We start from the raw sequence: 19,316 nt of genomic DNA, 5'->3' as shown, positions 1-19,316 counted from the left end.
TGAGAAAAGCAAAGGCTGTTTATTCAGAGCAAGAATTGATTCCTTGCAATAGCAAGGGAGTCGGCCACCATCACTTGCATTTCAGCAGAGACTCAAAAGCAGGCAGAGGAGTGGGAAAGCTTCCTAGTGGAGAAAAGGGAGGCTCAGGTGGGCCCTGAGGGGAGGCTGTTGGCCTGGGGAAGCTGAAGGTGGGCTCACTAGAAGCAGGGCACCCTATGTGATTGGTTAGGGGTGCACATTTGGCCTTCTCTGGTTTGGCCTCAAGGAAGTATGTTGAAAGTACAGACAAAAATTGAGGCTGGCAGTCCTGAATCAAGTCCTGGCCATTTTGACCAATTGTTAGAGGAGTTATTAATTCATTTCCTAGCTGGCTTCCTATCAGGCTGACACAGCAGTCTTGCTACCTGTGTTGTTTATTGCAGGTAAGGGAGATTGATTTCCTGGGCAGATTGCTGCGGGTTGTTGGTCAAAGTCTTTTGGTAGATGGTCTGTTTCTATATTGTCTCTCGATCCAGTAAATTATTATTTTGACACCTAGTTAAGACATAAGCTCTATATTCTTCTAAATTGCAATCATCAAAATAAAAGCATGGGGACTTCCTTGGTGGCACACTGGTTAAGAATCCGCCTGCCATTGCAGGGGACATGGGTTCAATCCCTGGTCCAGGAAGATCTCACATGCCACGGAGCAACTAAGGCTGTGCACCACAGCTATTGAGCCCACGAGCCACAACTACTGAAGTCCACACGCCTAGAGCCCGTGCACCACAACGAAGAGTAGCCCCCCGCTCACTGCAAATGGAGAAAGCCAGCACCCAGCAATGAAGACCCAACACACCAAAATAAATAAATAAATAAATAAATTTTTTTTAAGATTTTAAAATAAATAAAAATAAAAGCATGAAATAAGTAGAATACCAGATGTTTACCAGTTTATTTGCTCCAAGCAGATAATGCACCCATTGAAGGCAGGGGAGACTTGTACAGATGCATTTTATTTTGCAAAAAAAAAAATAAAGTTATACAGAAGACCCTTGAGTAATGCTAGGGTTACGGGCTCCTACCCTACGAGCAGTTGGAAAATCTGGGTGTAACGTATAGCCAGCTCTCCATATCCGCAGTTTCTTATACCTGGTTTCGCATCCTCAGATTCAACTGTGGACCATATAGTACTGTAGTATTTACTACTGAAAAAAAATCCATGTATAAATGGACCCACACAATTCAAACCTGTGTTGTTCAAGGGTGTATCTGCTGTAATAAATCTTATTTTAAATGTAAGAAATATGCCATTAAGTAAATGATGTAGAGGAATTGTTTTTAAAAGGAAAGACCTCACTGTTTTACACACACTCACAGATACAATGTTATATCAATTTTTGTTAATAAATTGAATATTAAGTCCTCTTACTCAACAGATTTTAAGGAACTGTCTTCTTAATTGCTTGTTTTTAGTGTTTTTAAAATATTTCTTTGAAAGTAGTTTTAAATACTTAATGAATACGATGGTTGTTTCCATGGGAAGGGATACTTTGGTAGAATTTATGTGATTTTTGGTAATTTGGGATAAAGGATTGCTGTGGCCTCTTACCTGATGAATGTTCTCGGGGGTGATAGGTCTGGCAGGGTTGGTCCTGATGAAGAACACACAAACCCCCGTAAGAGCAACATCTTTTCCCTCTGTCACGAACACCTTAGGTTTTTTAATCTCTCCAGAAATACGATTTATTCCTCCTGGAGAGCCAAGTTGCCCTACAAATGCAAAAGAATTTTAGTTTTACGAATACTATTTCCATGTGGTCGCCTCTTAGAATGAAGTTTCCTTGTTAAAGTATTGATATGTTGGGGCTTCCCTGGTGGCACAGTGGTTGAGAGTCCGCCTGCCGATGCAGGGGATGCGGGTTCGTGCCCTGGTCCAGGAGGATCCCACATGCCATGAAGCGGCTGGGCCCGTGAGCCATGGCCGCTGAGCCTGCGCGTCCGGAGCCTGTGCTCTGCAACGGGAGAGGCCACAACAGTAAGAGGCCCGCGTACCGCAAAAAAATATATATATATTGACATGTTGACTCAGCCACGTGCCCTAGAAGCTCCACTTCTTGGACAACCTCTAGCCTGAGGCCCAAAGGGATCCTAAAAAGATCTTCTTTATCATGGTGATCATTTTATGATGGACAAAAATATCGAATCCCTGCACTGTACACCTGAAACTAATCTAATATTGTAAGTCAATTATACGTCAATAAAATAAATAAATAATAAAAAGTAAATAAAAGGATCTGCTCGATTGCAGACCACAGTTCATTTCAAAACTGTTGCTCCAGGCAAAAACAGGAATGGAAAAAACCGGAGTGAGAGAGTTCGGTCCAGAGCAGCTTCTTGCTGGAGCTACAAAAGTTATCATTCATGGGAGAAAGGGTGAGGAAGGAAACAGCATCTATTGGCGTGTGTCCTGTGTCAGGCCCTCTGCTTGGTACCATGTCTACATTATTAAAACTCCCTACAGCCCTGAGAGCAGCTGTGACCCGCGCCAAGTCACACACCAACAGAGCCGACATCAAAAACCTGTTCTGACTACAGAACTCCAGAACCTCCACCTCCTGCTGTCCTGGTCCAGCTGGCCCTTCGCTATGGTTAGAGTCAGGAGGCTGCTGTAGCGGTAGGACAGCATAGTGATGGGTGACGTGGACTCTGCAGTCAGTCTCCTGGGGTTTCCATCGCGGGCTGAGCTTCCAAGCCACGTGTCCTGGAGCAAGTTACTTAATCTTTCTGTGCCTCAGTCTTCTCATCTGAGCAAGGCCCAGAGAATGCCAGGCCAGTCAGCTCACGACAGATGCCAGTCAAGTAAAAACTTGGCCGCTACCTCTTAGCTCTAATCTCTGTCCTGCTTCAAGCCTGACTCAGTCAGAAACTATGGTTAACATGATTGGGCAAGGGGTGGAAGGAGAAGCTGAGAGAGAAAAGGAGACCGACATGCTCCTCCACCACTGCAAACATTGACCTTCAGAGGCCCCTGCTGCAAGGGTGTTGGGGGATGGAAGGAAGTGGGAGGGCCAAGAGTAGAGAAGATTTAACTTTAGATCAACTAGTTTTGATCAACTGGATGTTTTTAGTTTCTGAATTGAGACTGTGTTTGTAACTGGAAACAACCATGGGCACTTTTCTTATCTAAGAATATCGAGAAAAGTTCATGGGGCTGTCTGGATTTCAATTCAAGGTCAGAAAAGAAGCTACTCCTACCGAAAAGGTTTAAAGGGAGAGTGGGAAACAAGAACAAGCTTGCATTTATGTTTACATCCATGAATCTTTCTTACTCAATGTAAGATTGACACACAAAGGCCAGCTTCACCCAGTGTAGTTCATGGGTGAACTTATTCACCTGAGCTTATGTTTTGCAATCTGGGATATAATTTTAAATTTTTGTCTTCTGATTTTTTCACTCAAAATCTAATGCCCTTTCTGACCACAAAACATAAAACGGATAATTTTGGGGAAAATGCCAAGCACTTATGCATGCATGATTTCCTCAGTTTTTAAACAAAAACCATGGTCATACTGTATGCCAAGAGCGATAACTATTTTCCTTTTCTTCCAAAAGTAATTGACCCTATATATGATTTTAATATAATCATCATATATTTGTTTATGTCCCTAGTTTGGCTTTAAAATTGCATTAATTCACATAAAAGTAGAATGGGATATGCCAGTTGAATCCACATAAGGATTTGCAAGTTTTTCTAAAGTGAAAATGGCTAAACTTGTCATTCAATATTATTCCTTTGAATCACAGTCAGTAGAAAATGAACATGATATGATATTTAACTAAAAAACTACTGTTACTGGCAACAATTCCTATGTTAAAAAGAAATAGAAAAGAAGCAGATGCCCAAAAGAAGTTCTAGAACATAACTGCACAGAATGAGCTAACATGTAAGGAAGGGAAGTCTCAAAATGTAAATTATTTTATTATTCTCCAGTTGCCAGCACAGCCTGAAAAGGAAAACAAAATATCCCAAATAAAGTTAGAACAACCAGGCTACATACCCACCACCATTTGTCCTTTGCTTGGGGTGAAAACAGAACCTGTTCCATTGGGCTTCACCCACCACACCTCACCACTCCTCACGTGTCCCACCACCCAAGGTAAAAGTGGTCAATGCTCCCAGTGGCCTCCTGCTTCATGCCATACTTGGATCAATCTAACAACACATTTCTGGGTTGTGTCACATCCAATTTAAATACCTGTTTCCACTACCTCCACATCCTGATAGTAAAACATGAGGTGACGAAGACCTCCACCAGCAAAAAGCTGATCGATTCTTTCAATCTGGGAAAAAGGAAAGGCAAAGTAATGACTGAATCAGAAACCACATTTAAATCAGCAGTTAATATCATCTTTCTTATCTGCATAGGGCTTCAGCAAACCATATAGAAAGGATTATATCTTTTTAACATAAAACCATGAAAGACTAAATATCTTACCATAGTAAAGACTAAATTCACAGAAGTGCTTTGATTAATCATAAAAATATTTGTGGCATACACACATTTGAAAAAGACTGTCTCTCCATATTGGCTGATTTCCTAAAGTGCTGAGCTGTTAAAGGCAGATATAAGTATAGATGAGAGTTGGGCTTCCCTGGTGGCGCAGTGGTTGAGAGTCCGCCTGCCGATGCAGGGGACATGGGTTCGTGCCCTGGTCTGGGAAGTTCCCACATGCCGCGGAGCGGCTGGGCCCGTGAGCCATGGCCGCTGAGCCTGCGCGTCCAGAATCTGTGCTCCGCAATGGGAGAGGCCACAGCAGTGAGAGGCCCGCGTACCGCAAACAGAAAAAAAAAAAAAAAAAAGTTTCAGTTTTGCAAGATGCAAAGAGTTTTGTAGATTGGTTGCACAAGATGAATGTACTTAACACTACTGAACTGTACACTTAAACGAAATGGTTAAGATGATAAATCTTATGTGTATTTTACCACAGTTTAAAATAAAAATTTTTAACAGAAAAAATATAGCCTGAAAATTTAAGTGTGAAAAAAAGCCCCCTTCAATTTCTACCATGTTGTAGATAAAACCATCATTCATAAGAAAATGCAAGTTGCCCTGCTTTCTTTGCTTACATTTCCTTGACTGAGGATGCCATGGGGATGAGGAGGATGCACTCACTGAGATTAAATTTCAAGCCAAGAATGTGATGGGGGAGCTACTTCCATCAAGGCCCATCTTAAAACTCCCTCCCTGCCCTCTCCCCACCCTCTGGCTCAGTAAGCCTGATGCAGGATGTTGTCTTTAAGCCTCCGGGGTCCCGACATTTCTGGGTCCTGAATACGGCATAGAGTGTGACTTGGGATTCCTACAGTTCAGAGCTTTTATTCAGTTATTCCATCTACATTATCCCAAATCCAATTGTCTCTCCAAGCCTGAAGCAGCCGTGTGAACTTGTCTCCTTCTATGCCTCCTTTGGGGGGAATAATTTTATCTACTTCCTGGTATTACGAAGATTAAATGCGATAATAGATAAAATCAGAACAGAGACTGACATATGGTAAATATTCAATAAATGTCAGCTGTGAGGAGGAGAAAAAGGAAAAGGACATTTCCTCAACTCCTAATTGATTCATTCTGTAGTTTAACTATTTTAGTGTTATCCACCCTGAATTGGTCCACTGACCCCAATTAACCCTACCCATGTGGCCCTGCAGGAAGGGATAAAGCCAGTAGAGGGCTAGAGCCGGCTCGTACAGGCTTGGGACAGCCAACTGACCACAACTCTTCCCAGCTCAGTGTTTAGTAACATCATGTTGGTAGTCTGGAATCAGCCATGGTGGGAATATTTACACCACAGAATCAGGAAACGCTCAAACTAGTGCCTTCCTCCTTCCCCCTGCCCAGAGCTGGTTGTCAAACATTTACAAGCCTATCACTGAAAAGTATTATCAACAATGTGACATCCCTGTCAACAAAAAGGGCCTCCTTCCTTTATTCTCTTTATTTCTTTTTTTTTTTTTCTTTTTTTTTTTTTTTTTTTTGTGGTACGCGGGCCTCTCACTGTTGTGGCCTCTCCCGTTGCAGAGCACAGGCTCCGGACGCGCAGGCTCAGCGGCCATGGCTCACGGGCCCAGCTGCTCCGCGGCATGTGGGATCTTCCCGGACCGGGGCACGAACCCGTGTCCCCTGCATCGGCAGGCGGACTCTCAACCACTGCACCACCAGGGAAGCCCTATTTCTTTTTTAATGCCTAAAAAGTTTAAAAAACAAAACAAACAAAAAAACTTCAGGAAACATCACAGCTCCTGGTATGCCTTCCTCCCTGCCCAGGAAACTGTATCTTCCTGTATTTTGGTCTTCCCCACCAACTAAATCACGCCCCAGGCTTTGGAGGGATATCAGAGCAGAAGATGGAAGTCAGGTCAGGAACAAAAGAAACCAGATTCAGCTGCCAGATCAAAGTCAAAGCAGAAGTGTATGGCACAGTTCAATCTCCCAGGCTAGAACAGGATAAACTCAAAAAAAAGAAGAAAAAAAAACAAACCAAGATAAATCAGCAGCTGAGACGAGATTCTGTTCTCTAACCTCAGGTTCCAAAATGGTGCCTGAGCCCAGCTTCACTGGATGTAGAGAGACACAGACATCACTGTCAGAAATGTCAATTCTAAATACCCCATTCAACATGGAGAGCTGGAGAGCCCGAGCTCTTTCTGCTACCACCCATACCAAGCCAAAATAGGGTCCTGAGCATGTTGACACAGACACCCTCCCTAAGGCCCAGCACAGACCCTGCCATAGGACAACGTCAGCTGTGCCCTCCATAATCAAGTCAGTGAGAACTCAAATGCGTCGCACCTGATTCCCCTCAAGAATGGCATCCTCCACTTCAGTTTTGTTGAGGTCCACACAGGAAGCTACAATCGCAAATAAGTAGTCATGTCTCCCATCCAGACGAGCCCGCTTGGCTTCCTTCTCTTCCTTCAATCTTTGCTACAAGAAGGGAAGAAAAATGTTATGTGGCAACTGCTGTTCTCAAATGGATTCATTCTGTAATCATTTCAAACTACTGTTGCTTTTTCAAGTCTTGGGTATTCAGGTAACAGACAGCTTAATGGTACCAGTTTTTATGTACTGTCTTCTGTTTTTAGAAATAATGTTATTTCTATTATGAAAATAAGATGTGCTCATTGTTTTGAAATTACATAACACAGATAAGCCAAAAGTAGAAATAAAAATCATCTGCCAACCAGACAGTATTACCGTTAACATTTTGTTCCAAATCTTTACAGACTTAATTTTACACATACATAAGCATTCAACAGACACACACCAAAATCAAAAAGATCTCCACTTTTGTAAACATTTCCTAGGCTGCTAAAGTAATACTTATTCTTGTACACTATCTCCTATGTTTCTTGTTTGTCTACAGGTTCATATCTGGTTTTGAAATTAATTTCTGAATACCATTACTTACTTTTTACCTGTTGACTGTTAATTACAATAACAAAGCAAGTTCACTGTAGCCAACATTGGCAGTTTGAAGCATATCTTTCCATATGTGCTCTGTTCATACAAATATATGCAAACATATATACACATTTCTATTTATATATAGTATAAAATTTTTCATGCATTTTTCCCTTAATAATACATCACAGACTTCTTTTTAGTTTAGTACAGACCATTCCAACTCCTGTAATAGCTGCAAAATATTCAACAATATGGATGTACCATAATCAACCATTTTACCATTGGTGGATATTCAACTTCTAGTTCATTTTTTGAATTAAGTGCATTATCTTTAATGCTAACCAGTAGCTCCTGCTAGGTAGCCCTCTGGATCCTTTCTTGTATTCAACAGTTATTAAACCTCAAACATGTACAAGCACTCTAGAGGTAAACACTACCCAGTGACCTCAAAAAAACTCATAGCCTGGTTGGCAGAATGTAAGCAGAAAATGTAAATATGAGGGGATGGCATTATGGTTGCTACAGGGGCATCAGATTTATGCAGGGGCATTAATGGGTCTTCAGAGAAGGAGCTGAAGGGAGGATTCCCCCTCTAGCCCAGGGCTGAAGAGGGGTGGAGGTATAGGAAAAGTTTCAGGAAGAGGTGGCTTGAACTCGAGTTGAAGGAGAGTTGGCCACACTCGCTGGGATAGAGGCATTTCTGCACATGCAGAGGCCAAAAGACATACGAAAGCTTAGCAAGTCTGGAAACCACAAGGCAGCCAGGATGGCTGAACTGAAAATAACTAGAAAGGCATAATAGGAGGGACTCCCCTAGCGGTCCAGTGGTTAAGACTCTGTGCTTCCACTGCAGGGGGCACAGGTTCAATCCCTGGTTGGGGAACTAAGATCCCACATGCCATGCAGCGAGGCCAAAAAAAAAAAAAGAAAAGAAAAAGGCATAATAGGAAATGAGAAAAAAAGTCAGACCATAAAATATCTTATGGGCCATGTTAGAAAGTATAAATATTATCTGAAGTCCATGGAGAGCCACTGATGAGTTTCAAATCAGGAAAGATGTTTAGCTGTCTGTGCTGCCTCAAAACATCAGTCATTCTGAAAGCAGTATAAAAAGTGGATTGGAGGGACTTCCCTGGTGGCACAGTGGATAAGAATCTGCCTGCCAATGCAGGGCACACGGGTTCGAGCGCTGGTCCGGGAAGATCCCACATGCCATGGAGCAACTAAGCCCATGCACCACAACTAGTGAGCCTGCACTCTAGAGCCCGCGAGCCACAACTACTGAGCACACGCGCCGCAACTACTGAAGCCCATACGCCTAGAACCTGTGCTCTGCAACAAGAGAAGCCGCAGCAAGGAGAAGCCCATGCACCACAACGAAGAGTAACCCCTGCTCGCTGCAACTAGAGAAAGCCCATGTGCAGCAATGAAGACCCAACGCAGCCAAAAATAAATAAAATTAAATCTTAAAAAAAGTGGACGGGAGTGATGCAAGCCTGAAGACAGGAAGGCCAGGCAGGTGGATTGTGGCCGCATTTCCCAGAGCCTGGGACAGACAGACCACTGGGAATATGGATCTGGAGCCCAAGGTGAAATTGCAGAGACAGATACAGATACTGGTTCTCAATACAGCACAATAGACATTATGGGCCAGATCTTTCCTGTAATTGTGTCTACAAGATGACTGCAGCACCCCTGCAGCTCTTCTGCAATGTGGTTGTACCACTAACCTATCAAGAAATGGACTCTATATCCCCTCCTCTTGAATCTGGCTGGCCATGTGACCAGTTTTCACCAAAAGGATGTGGGAAGAAGTGAGACTGTAAAACTTCCTAGGCTAGTCCTTAAGAGATCTTCGGCTTCTGCCTTTGCACTTGGGAATGCTCCCTCAGAACCCAGCCACCAAGCTATGAGAAGTCCAAACCCATGGAGAGACCACACCGAGAAAAACCAAGGCATTCTGGCTGACAGCCCAGAAGATCTCCTAGCTGATACCACAGCATCAACTTTCAAACTGTCTTGGACATTCCAACCTAGTCAAGCCAACAGATGACTGCAACCCAGCCAAGGCCACATGAAACAGAAGAACCATCCAGCTGAGCCCAGCCACCCACAGAATCAAGAGAGATAATAGATAGTTGTTAAGAGATAATAGATAATTGATAACAGATAGTTAAGCCATTAGTTCTCTTACGGTTTGTTATGCAGCAGTAGGTAACAGAGTAATCCTTGTTAGAATAATTCCAGAAAACAAATGGATTCAGACTTGAGAAAAGAATGATTGGTAAAAGAGAAATCATTCATGGAATGAATATCTCCACGTTTTTTTTGTTTTGTTTTGTCTTTTTGGCCACGCCACATGGCATGTGGGATCTTAGTTACTGGACTAGGGATTGAACCTGCACCGCCTGCATTGGAAGCACAGAGTCTTAACCACTGGACCGCCAGGGGAGTCCTATACATGAAACCTATATAATGTTATAAACCAATGTTACCTCAATAAAAATAAATTTTTAAAAATAATAAAGGTACTGAATATAAACTATTCCTTCCAGAAACTTGACTGTAAAGGAAAGAAATGTGGTTACTAGTAGAAAGAGGGGAAGTTAGAGTCAAAGGAGAATTTTTTAAGATACAAAAGACTTAAGGAAAAGTAAAGAGGAAAAAGTTGGGGATTTCCGAGTGATTGAAAGGCAATCGCTAGACATGTGCGATTTATGTTCTTTTTTCCAAAACTGAAGGGAGACAAATTAGTTGGACTTGGGGGTGGGGATGCAGGGCAAGGTTAGGGTTTAAAAAAAATAAACTATCGACCTACTTTTTTGCCATTTCCCTAAAAAAACAACACACAGGTCTTGACACAAAGTATACATTCCATAAACATCAAAAAGAAGTAAATTTAAATCTCTTTTCAACCGTGGCTAAAACCAGGTAAATGTCCTGTTTTTTGTTTTCCACACTCTCGGCAGGGAGGAATAAAGGCTTTCCTCAGAGTGATCTTTCTGGGTTTGTACTAAATGTCTTCAGCAACTTGAAGACATGGTGGGCAAACAGGGAGCCAGGAATCCAGCAACAAACCAACAAGATGACGAATGCTGGGCAGCCAAAAAGACATTAAAAAGCTATAGAACCAGGGACTTCCTTGGTGGTCCAGTTGTTAAGACTCTGTGCTCCCAGTGCAGGGGCTCCAGGTTCGATCCCTGCTCAGGGAATTAGACCCCGCATGCCGCAACTAAGACCCAGCACAGCCAAATAGATAAATACTAAAAAAAAAAAAAAAAAAAAAAAAAAAAACTAGAGAACTAGAAAAGTCAGGATGTAAACCAACTGAAGGCTTCCAAAGAATACAGAAACTTCTATAACATTCTGCCATGGCAACACATTATCCTATGACCTGATTTTACAGGACTCCAAAGGAAAAAACTATACATTCTAGTGGAGGAAAGGAGAGATTGGCCTCTAAAACAGAACACTACTTATTCTATTTTTACCTAAATATCGCAGATGAAAAAAACTTCCAAAGCAATTCTACATATAAAAGCAAGTTATCAATGTGTTTTTAAAGAAAATGTTTTCAAAGCTATATTTAAAAGCACGTTAAGCATTGAATATGTTCTTACATAAACTATTCTATCTCCTGATAAGTAATATGAAGTCAACCCCAGTGCCATGTAGATGAAAGAGCACAGTGTTTATCAATGTCAACTTTCGTTGCCTTATACCAAGGTATGCTGGTACAATGAGGGACTTTTATTTTACTACCACAAAAAGTCAATACGGTCAAATAAATATTTGGTGATGGGATCAGTGCATCGTCACTCCCTAAACTTAAACTTGCAGCTTTCTGGCTGCCAGGGAACTGCAACAACAAGCAGTCAGATGACTAGCTGGAGGTGGCTTGTCCTGTCACCTCTGAAACATCTAGGACACTTGGAGAGGGAGGGCAGAGTGGGATGACAAAGGCGAGAGGCAAACCATGGAATTTTTTTTTTTTTTTTTAAGGATTACGTTAACATTGTTTTGCGTTGCATGCACAAGCACGAACCGACGGGAGTGGGGAGGATGGCCAGACACCTATTCAGTGTCCAAGGAAATCGAGGACAGTATCGAACACATTTCTGCAGCTCGGTAACAAGGAATGTGACTACCACCTCGGGATAAAACAGGGACTAATGTGCTACCTCCCAAGAAACAAGTGGTGCTTTCAAGACGGGGCAACTTCATGGACACAAATGAGCCCTGGTGCCAGAGTGGGGTCCAGACCCAGGCTGCCACTAATTGTAAGACTTTGCATCTGTCATTTAACCATTCCAGGCTTCAGGTTCTGCAACTCCAAAATCAAAGTGTTGGACCATACAACAGCTAAGCTCTGTTTCTTCTCTAGCATTCGGGCTGCTTCCCATTGGTTCAAAAGTTAATACAGACAAGAGACTTGAGGGGTTTTTTTGGTTTTTTGTTTGTTGGCTTTGGTTCTTGGGATCTTTTGATTGGATCAGGAGGTGTCTGGGGTGAAACTTGAGATTTAAAAATGTGAATCCCGGGGCTTCCCTGGTGGCGCAGTGGTTGAGAGTCCGCCTGCCGATGCAGGGGACACGGGTTCGTGCCCCGGTCTGGGAAGATCCCACATGCTGCCGAGCGGCTGGGCCCGTGAGCCATGGCCGCTGAGCCTGCGTGTCCGGAGCCTGTGCTCCGCAACGGGAGAGGCCACAACAGTGAGAGGCCCGCATACCACAAAAAAAAAAAAAATGTGAATCCCGGGCTTCCGTGGTGGTGCAGTGGTTGAGAGTCCGCCTGCCGATGCAGGGGACACGAGTTCGTGCCCCGGTCTGGGAGGATCCCACATGCCGCGGAGCAGCTGGGCCCGTGAGCCATGGCTGCTGAGCCTGCGTGTCCGGAGCCTGTGCTCCGCAACGGGAGAGGCCACAACAGTGAGAGGCCCGCGTACCGCAAAAAAAAATAATAATAAAAAAAATAAAATAATAAAAATGTGAATCCCAACAAAGACCCAATGCCATGTGCTTTCATAATAAAGCTCTGTGACGTTTTCTCATGACAAACCCATCCTTCCAATTTTTTTTAATATACTAACCTTTGCCTTTAACTCTGTAGAACCAAAGCCCAGGTCTACATGTTCATGTATGTAAACTGTGCGTGAACCATGATTTTTTAGTTGTACAAATGCTTAAACTCCCTCCACCATTAGAAAGCCCAGTCCTGTTGGCGGCATTGTTTCAGATCCAGGCCCACCCCACTCATGTCTCTGGCAATGAGAAATGGATGGAGGATGGAGCTGTCGGGTCTAAGAAACCCTCTGATGGCTGAGCAAGGACACCCTTGTCCCCAACCCTCCTGAAGATGTCAGGGTACATTTTGCTCTCCTTGCCCCAGATGCATTGCTAGCTATGGATCAGCAAGTCATCATTTGCTTACTGTGCTTAGGTTTAATTGTCACAAAAGCCCTGTGAAGCAGACATGATTATTTCCACACAAGGAAATCAAGACTATGGACCACTAACAACTTTCCCAAAAGCACACTGCTAAGTAAGTGGTGTGGCTGGGCTTCAAGCCCTGGCGTGTCTGCAGCGCCAGGCCAAGACATGAGGTGTCCCGGGCAACTGAGGATTTGGCACCCATTCAAACTGATAGTCCACAGACATTCTCTAAATTTCCACTCAAGGGTTCTCTAGAGCACTCTTGGGAGAAGACCCCATATACACTGCATGGGTTATAGAAGGATCTGTGCGTGGAGACTGGAGTTAACGGACACCATTTTCTGAATTACACTGGGAACATTTTAGTGCCAGGATGGACTGGTGCCCAGCCGGCTTCCAGCTGGCGTGCTCTGTGTCCAGATCCCCTACCACACTACTGTGTCTCAGCAAATGGTAACTCCCCACCCCATCCTTGCCTCCTGAAGTGCCTAGGACTCAGGCTCCCTGCCTGGGTGGGCAGCCAGTAGGCTGGGCTCCCTGCTTCGCCCAATCCATTACTGGACAATTTCACTTTTATCTCTATCATACTGTTCACACCATGTCTTCATAGGATGCTTTTGCACAGCAAAGAGGGTGAGGCGAGGGATAGGTTCTACAGCCAAAAAATATACATATATTTCTTTGTTGAAAAAAAAAAACAGTTTTTCTAGGCAATATGATTAGCCTAGTTGCAGATCTGAATCTGAGAAAGAGATATGTTTTAATGTGAGTCTGTTGCCTATTTTTGAGTGAATTTATTTCCATTTTTTTATTTGGGTGTTTTGTTCTCTCATGTGTATGTGTGCTTATAGCAATGTAACAAACATAGCAGGGGAGAGTATTACATAGATTTAAATCCCCACCGGAGATCACTGTAAATAATGTGGAGTCTACAAATTACAATTGAAACTCCTTATCTTAAATCACCAAAGTAAATACCTCTGAGACAGATTTCACTTTGGCTCTCAGTATCAATCTCAAGGCCAGAGATAATTAATCACCTGATGAAACAGTACCAAAGAGGCCAAGGACATGGGTTTGATCATCTTAGGCCAGTTAGTTTCATTTTATTCCATTTTCCCCAGCTGTGGATGAATCAGGGCAAATCCATGAGCAGAGGAAAAATTACTCCAAGTGTAGGCCTAGCTAAAATGCCTGGTTATCGGTAAAAGATGTCTTTCTTTTTCTTTTTTTAAGAGAGATATCCAAATGGCCCAGGCTAGTTTAACTCACTTGTCTGCTATGTATATAACCTGATCCTTCTTGTCTCCTGAGGGGTAAAATAAAATAAATATCACCTGAATCTCATCATTCCTACAAGAGTATCAGCTCCACAGGGAGGGATATTTTCTATTTTGATTTTTGCAATATCTCCAGAGCCCAGAACAGTGCCTGGCACTTAGTAAAACCTCAACTGATATCTAATCCAGGGACGATTAACCAAGATTATCATTTACAAGTCACTCTCAAGTAATTAAGGCCTGGTGCAAATTATTCTAGCTCTGTGTGAGTCCATGACTGCAGGTGCAGAAATCAGTCAATAAGCTCCTGGGTCTTCCGTGCTGTTATGACTTCAGCATAAACCACTGCACGAAATTCCACCATTAGTATGGATTATGGCTCTCCCTCAATTCACAGCAAGTATAACTAACCTCACTTAGCCTCCATCCCATTTAAATGTGCTGAATTTCAGAAACTGAGGGAAGTAGTTCTACTCATTTCTACAAATGAAAGAGCCCTCTCCACAAAGTTAACCCAATTTCCATGTCTTCAAACAAAGAAAAGCCTCCCTTTTTGGCTTCCAGCATTTTCACTTTAACCCACAGGGCCCCGTTTCCTCTCTGGGAGAGGCTCCTCTGTGATGCTTCCTGGACCATCCAAACCTGCTCGTTAATTGGCTGGAAAAACCACAGTTGAGCCACTCTCAACTCCTAACTGTACTTTTCGCGTCTTAACTTGCCTTGTGTTTCATTTCTCCAGGTGAAGGGCCACAGCTGCAGAGGAAGCACCACACCTCCTTCCCACAGGAAGAGCACTTGAGCAAAGTGGTGCCTGGAAGGGAAGACACTCCGCGCTGGCTAATCCACTCACAGCAGGTGCTACAGTGAAGCCCTCTTTTATTTAACAAGAACGCACTCCCCTTCGCTCGCACAGAGCCTAGCACTTAAACGGAGAGGGTGCCATCCATTTTCTTTTGTGCTGAGGGTAAGCTCTGGAACCTAGTCTATTTTTGCTGGAGTTTTCAGGGCCCCTAAATCTCCCCAGTTACCAACTCCCTTATCGGTCATTCTTTCCAAGCAAATAAAAGATCCCTCTTTACCTTGCACTATATGAGGATCTTTCACCCAAGCAGACCCAGAACCTGCTAAAGGGATAAAGCGTCAGGGAAAACATTTAGAAGATGAAAACAACCGGTTTTGGTGAAAGGATGAGGAAATAGGTATTGTTATCATTTTTTTAAATTGATATATAGTTGATGTGCAGTATTATGTTGGCTTTTGGTGAACTACATAATGATTTGACATTTGCATGTATTATGAAATGATCACCGCAATGAGTCTGGTAATCCTCTGTCCTCATACAAAGTTATTACTATGTATATATATATATATATATATATATATATATATATATATATATATATAAAATTAGTCACCGCAACCTCCTCTCCCCCCAATATTACATTATCCAAACTCTAACTTAGAGCCCATTTTCTACACCCCAAATTTCTGGACCTGATCCAGACTCAGTGGGCCTTCACATGGCCATATATTCCATCTTCCCCCAATCCTATGCTGGTTTTACTCTAAAACCAGGAGCAAATTCTTGTAGAATTCCAAGCGTCCCCTCTGGCAGCAGAGGCCACATAATTCAAGTGGTTTTCGCTCATTTGCTAATAAGTACGTATATAATGTCATCGTTCACATTATATATGGCACAGGGGTGAAATTCCAAAACCTCCCTTGTTGATCACAATGAACCAGAGTGCTTACAGCGGATGCTCATCCGAGTCACCTGGGAACTTTAAAATGCTGATTCCTTTGCCTCCCAAGGAACTCTGACCCTTCTTGCCCGGCACGGGGACCTGGCATTGGTGTTTCTCAAAAGCTCCCCCTGGCGACTATAAGTGGCAGCCCAGCCTGAGAACACTGCTCCAACGGAAAGCATTTTATGACTCGATCATGATTGACTAGTGCTACCAGGTTCTCACTTGAAGCAGGAGCTCAAGAAAGTCCAAGGGCATAAATCTGGGATCCCTGCAACTCTAGACCTTTTTTGTTTCTCGTTACTAGAGCTGTGCAAACACTGACGGGAAGGACAGGTTTCAGCTCCACCCCACCAGGCCCGGAAGTGCCCTGCCCCACTGTACTGTGAAGCGCAGCGCCCGGCACGAAGTAGGCGCTCAGCAGATACTAGCGGAATGGACGGATCTGCACCTAGAGTCCCATCCTCCCGGGGTCCGGCTGTGGTGTAAGTACGAGGTGGCCCCATGGGGCATTGCCTCCTTCAGGTTCAGAAGCCCTCACCTGGGCACTAAAAAGCAGCACCTGTCCCCTCCCCACAGCTACATCCTAGAGCCATTCACTCACCTCCCAACGCTCCAGGGAAGTTGTTTTTGATCTGTGCATATGAAATGTGTTCACAGGGCCAAACATGTCTGGGCCTGATTAAGAGGATTCTGAAACCGGTTTGGCTATTTTGCCAAAGAATAACAACACTGACAGCCTTTCAGCTTTCAAAACATATCTGAGAGCAAAGGGTCTTTCCTTGTCTTGGCTTCTACTGTGCACCCGCAGGGCAACAATGGCCCCTCCCTGGGGAGTTTCTCAGTAGGGGAAGGAGCCGCCCTCTCTTCCCCGCCAGTCTCTAGCCCCACTGCGAGAATCACTGTTTAGAGAAACCTAGCAATCTGAAATTCAAGGAGCAACAGTATTCCCTAGCATCAATACATCATGAAACATGTGATATACATTCCAGCAGCAGGGAGAAAACTTGTCTCCATTTCAAAACTAGCTTTGCAATTAGGTGAATTTAGGTCAAGAGGACTGTCATAAATCTTTCAAGTGTTTTTTTTCTAAAGGTCAACAGAGTCAACCAGCAAAATTATATATTTCAGTTTAATTTTAGGGAAAGAAAGAAAAACAAAATCCGTAAGTCTGGAATTCATGTACATTGTATGCTTGGAAGTTGGTACTGAGCCCTCTTCATCAAAGAGAAAAGCAAAAACGAAGGCAGACATCATATCTGAGCCATATTTTTGTACATAAGTGAGTCAATATATACAGAATTATTTCAAGCTTTTTCATTGAAAAGCATGTGTTTATTATACAACAAAAAGGATATATGGCTTGACTTTTCCAAACCCAGAGACCTTACAGTTTATTTGGATGTGTATTCTGAATACAGTCAATTATTATATTATAATAACCTAATTATAATATGGCATCATGACAGTAATATTTCCAAACTAAGGTTAAATATAGAGATTTATAGTTTGTATGTTAAGTGGTTTTGGATTCTTTCTCATTGATTATTTTAGATGACAAAGTTATAATTTAATAAATTGTCAAATCAATGCACTAAACAAAAAAATGTGTAATTATTTACATAATACACTGCAACAGTATTAAGGTAATTCTGTTAACATCATACATCAGGGGGGTGAACAGAGCCAGCATCCTAAATATATAGAAACTTCCAAAAAACATACTCCCAGAAGGTCATTCGTGCCGAAAAAGAATCTAATTCATTAATTATACTTGAGATTTTATCAGCAATTTTAATTTTTTAGACTTGGTATTGAAGCATGGAAAAGTGAAATGAAGAACTGGAAACACATTCAGACATGTGAAAAGCTTAATTCATCCAACTGATTGCACAAGCATAAATTAAGGTGTATTTAGTACCAGATTCTGTGTTACCAGAAGGCTATTTAAAAATGAAGGAAGCATCATCCCTGTCCTCCAGGGAATCACAAGTAGACAAGTGTCATTTCACTGCAGTGATGTGACGAGGGCTCTAGCAGCCAGAGGAGCAAAGCACTGAGAGGGCCTAGGGAAGGGAGCCCCTGCCGCCGCCTCAAAGTGTCAGGGAGGCTTCTCAGAGGAGGCGACACTTGCATTCGGTCTTAAAGAATAAGCGCTTGCAGCCAAACGAGTTCAAGGGCTTGGCTGGAAGATGTTGACCTTGAGAAGGATGCGTCAGAATGGTGGGGTGAGGGAAAGTGGAGGGTGGCTGGTGGCAGAGTGCTTAGGAAATGCAGAGACAGCATTCCTGTGTCTTGTGGTGGAAAAGCAGGCTGCAAGACTGGCCAGAATCATCTGGCTGCTGGGGACACGTAAAAGATACAGCGATCAAGCCCTGGGGAAGCAGGCCTCAATGTTGAGAACAGAGTTCTGGAGAACCCTCCATTTTCTTCTGACATTGATCAGCCGTGGAAGAGGCTCCAAACATCTCTTTATGCATCTGCGTAATCAAAAGCGGCTGATGATGAGTCCTAGGCTAGGGAAGCTCATTCTTCAATGTGACTCCAAAGGCACATCCTTGCATCTCATGATCTGTGACCACATTTCTGGGCCTTTAGGAGGCGGAGAGGGGTGTCATTTCAAAGGGCTTAGAAAACTTGCAGCCTAGGATCTGCCTTAATTATCTCTCATCACCAACGAAAGCTAACAGGTCTGGGAGAATGCAGTCACCACAGCACTCTGAATGGGTTTTTTTCCCATCAGGCAAGCATCATCTCAAAAGCTGAAGCCTGTCTTTCTACAAGTAGTTCTAGTTTATGTGGCAATGGGCAGAGAAGCCTAAACGTGCACTCCCCTTTTTTTTTAATTTGAAATATCAACATAGAGCCTTATGGGCTATCCAAAAATTAGTAGACACACTGTTTCTCACAAATTCATCTGAATATAACTTTGAAATTTTTTAAGGTTTTTTGCACACAGGTGCAAGAGATGATGATCCAAGACACACGTGCAAGCTTACAAACAGCAACTCCTTACCGTTAAAACACAGGTGACGCTCTGCTTCCAGAACTGTCTCCTACAGATCCTAAACATCACAGCAATCTGCTCAGCTTATGGACTCTTCCAGAATGATCTGCCAACTCCTGGGAGCCCTACTTATCATCCAACAGGCTTTCAAATGAAAAGTCCTTTGGAGGACCAGAAGTTCACGTTTCCGTGTCTAATTTGAAGGTATTAGTCACCATATACACGGAATAAAAATTAAAAGCGCACCTATATTCTCCATGTTTTCCTTCTACAGCCCCTCCCCTTTGCCCTCTCCTCTGTTCCAAAGCCTTGTGTTGTTAGGGTAATACCGTTTACCTGCTATACAGTTTAACTGTGCCTCTCATTCATGCTTATCAACCAATCAAAGCATTTGAACTGCTGA

At 43.1% G+C, this 19,316-nt stretch overlaps 1 protein-coding gene across 1 annotated transcript in view; it reads right to left on the bottom strand.

Moving 5' to 3' along the window:
* The window catches only part of DNAH5 (dynein axonemal heavy chain 5), a gene marked incomplete at its 3' end in the record, with an annotated part of 240,126 nt that extends 221,016 nt beyond the window's left edge, over positions 1 to 19,110 (bottom strand). Inside the window, exons 1-4 of the mRNA XM_079701862.1 lie at positions 18,923 to 19,110; positions 6,835 to 6,969; positions 4,240 to 4,324; positions 1,592 to 1,752 (exon numbers count right to left, since the gene is read on the bottom strand). Coding sequence (XP_079557988.1) covers positions 1,592 to 1,752; positions 4,240 to 4,324; positions 6,835 to 6,969; positions 18,923 to 18,979 — 438 coding nt within the window. The 5' untranslated portion in view covers positions 18,980 to 19,110. The remainder of the gene's footprint in view (positions 1 to 1,591; positions 1,753 to 4,239; positions 4,325 to 6,834; positions 6,970 to 18,922) is intronic.
* Positions 19,111 to 19,316: the final 206 nt, after the last annotated feature.

Source organism: Hyperoodon ampullatus (assembly GCF_949752795.1).
Source record: "Hyperoodon ampullatus genome assembly, chromosome: 4".
Classification (NCBI taxonomy): Eukaryota; Metazoa; Chordata; class Mammalia; order Artiodactyla; family Ziphiidae; genus Hyperoodon; species Hyperoodon ampullatus.
Note: the sequence above shows the minus strand (reverse complement) of the source record. Positions and strands in the feature narration are given on the sequence as shown.